Genomic DNA, 1,388 nt, shown 5'->3' on the forward strand with positions numbered 1-1,388 from the left:
CCAACGCCGATATTACATTTTCAGAGAGACTCAAATTCCCGCGACATTTTTGTTCTTAACGACCTGAAATTGCTTTCTTTATTTTTTTAAGCATTACAAGTATCTGTTCTTGCTTACTAAGTGTTAAAAAAATTATCGTTGTTGTTTACGCAAACACGTTAAAATTGTCGTAATTATTTTGACTACTGCACATCCCTACCAATATAACGCAATAACATCAATGCACTGTTGGACAAAATTGGATCCATGTCGTCAACTGATGGACAGATTAGAACTTCTGAATGACTGAAAATGCAATTATTATTAATGTAACATCAACATTGTACACTAAGCTTGCTCTACTCTGTTGAAAAAGTGTGTTCAGCAACTGCATTTGCACAATTCGCTTCATCTGTATGCAATGAAGTATGCATACCGACATCAGTTTTCTGAAACAACAACTTTTTTTTAAAAATAAATTAAAATCCAACGCACTGACATAGTAAAAACAATTAACTGCATAAATTTTAATTAAAAAAAACAATTTGAATGTACCGTAACATTTGAATCATCATTCAAGTGTTCAAAAGGATTAACAGTGTGCGGTTCCATTCGAGCAGTTGGCTTTCTTTTGTCACAGTCCTCTTCAGCAACAGAACAACTACTTTCGTAAACTTTAGAAAAAGCAGAAAATTCCTTAAAAATACAAATAACATACTTAACAGAAATTAGATATAAAAAGGAAATGCTAATAATATTATGAACAAAATTATTATTACCGGTAAACTTGACCATTTAAATAAGTGTTCAACAGGAACCGCTTCCCAAGCATCAGTTTGAACGTACAGTCCGAGCTGTTCAATACAGTACGGATGCAAGGCGGCGAAGTAGGCTATGCTTTTCTCATTTACCACTTCGGTCAGATCAACAGCAGCATTTTTCACATATTTTCCGGCAAAATCCGAAAATCTACAAAAAAATGTTAAAACAACAACATTTTTTTAAATTCAATTAAGAAGGAAAAATATACCCACCTATGCGTGAGTTGTAAAACTTGCACAAAATCTTTGAAATCTAAGTTACGAAAATTCGAATGCTGAATAACTGTAGCCACTTTAAAGGTGGCTTTCATCCAGAGTTGTTCAATTTCTTTGTTTAAAAAATTCTCCTCACCATTATCATTGTTCAACAATTCTGAATAATTATAATAATTATTATTAATTATAATTTCAATTCTGTAATTAATATGAATCAATTCAAAACAAGAAAGAAAAGTTAAACAAATGTTTCATTTGCTTGTGCTATTGAAAACACACGTCAGAATAAAAACATTCGATAATAAAGGCAAAGTTATGGGATACCTTGAACCGGTAGAATGTTCTTCATGCCACCCAAACGACACTTATGAT

At 32.0% G+C, this 1,388-nt stretch overlaps 1 protein-coding gene across 1 annotated transcript; it reads right to left on the reverse strand.

Annotated features, from left to right (window-relative positions):
* Positions 1–199: 199 nt before the first annotated feature.
* Positions 200–1,111, reverse strand: Tsp_07465a (eukaryotic translation initiation factor 1; the record flags this gene model as incomplete). The annotated part of the gene is made up of 3 exons (XM_003381735.1): positions 1,014–1,111; positions 826–948; positions 200–285 (listed from the first exon to the last, which is right to left on the reverse strand). Coding segments are annotated over exons 1-3 (307 nt in total), but the record flags the coding sequence as incomplete, so codon positions are not given.
* Positions 1,112–1,388: the final 277 nt, after the last annotated feature.

The sequence above is a fragment of the Trichinella spiralis genome (genome assembly GCF_000181795.1).
Source record: "Trichinella spiralis strain ISS 195 chromosome Unknown Scfld1, whole genome shotgun sequence".
NCBI classification, from domain to species: Eukaryota; Metazoa; Nematoda; class Enoplea; order Trichinellida; family Trichinellidae; genus Trichinella; species Trichinella spiralis.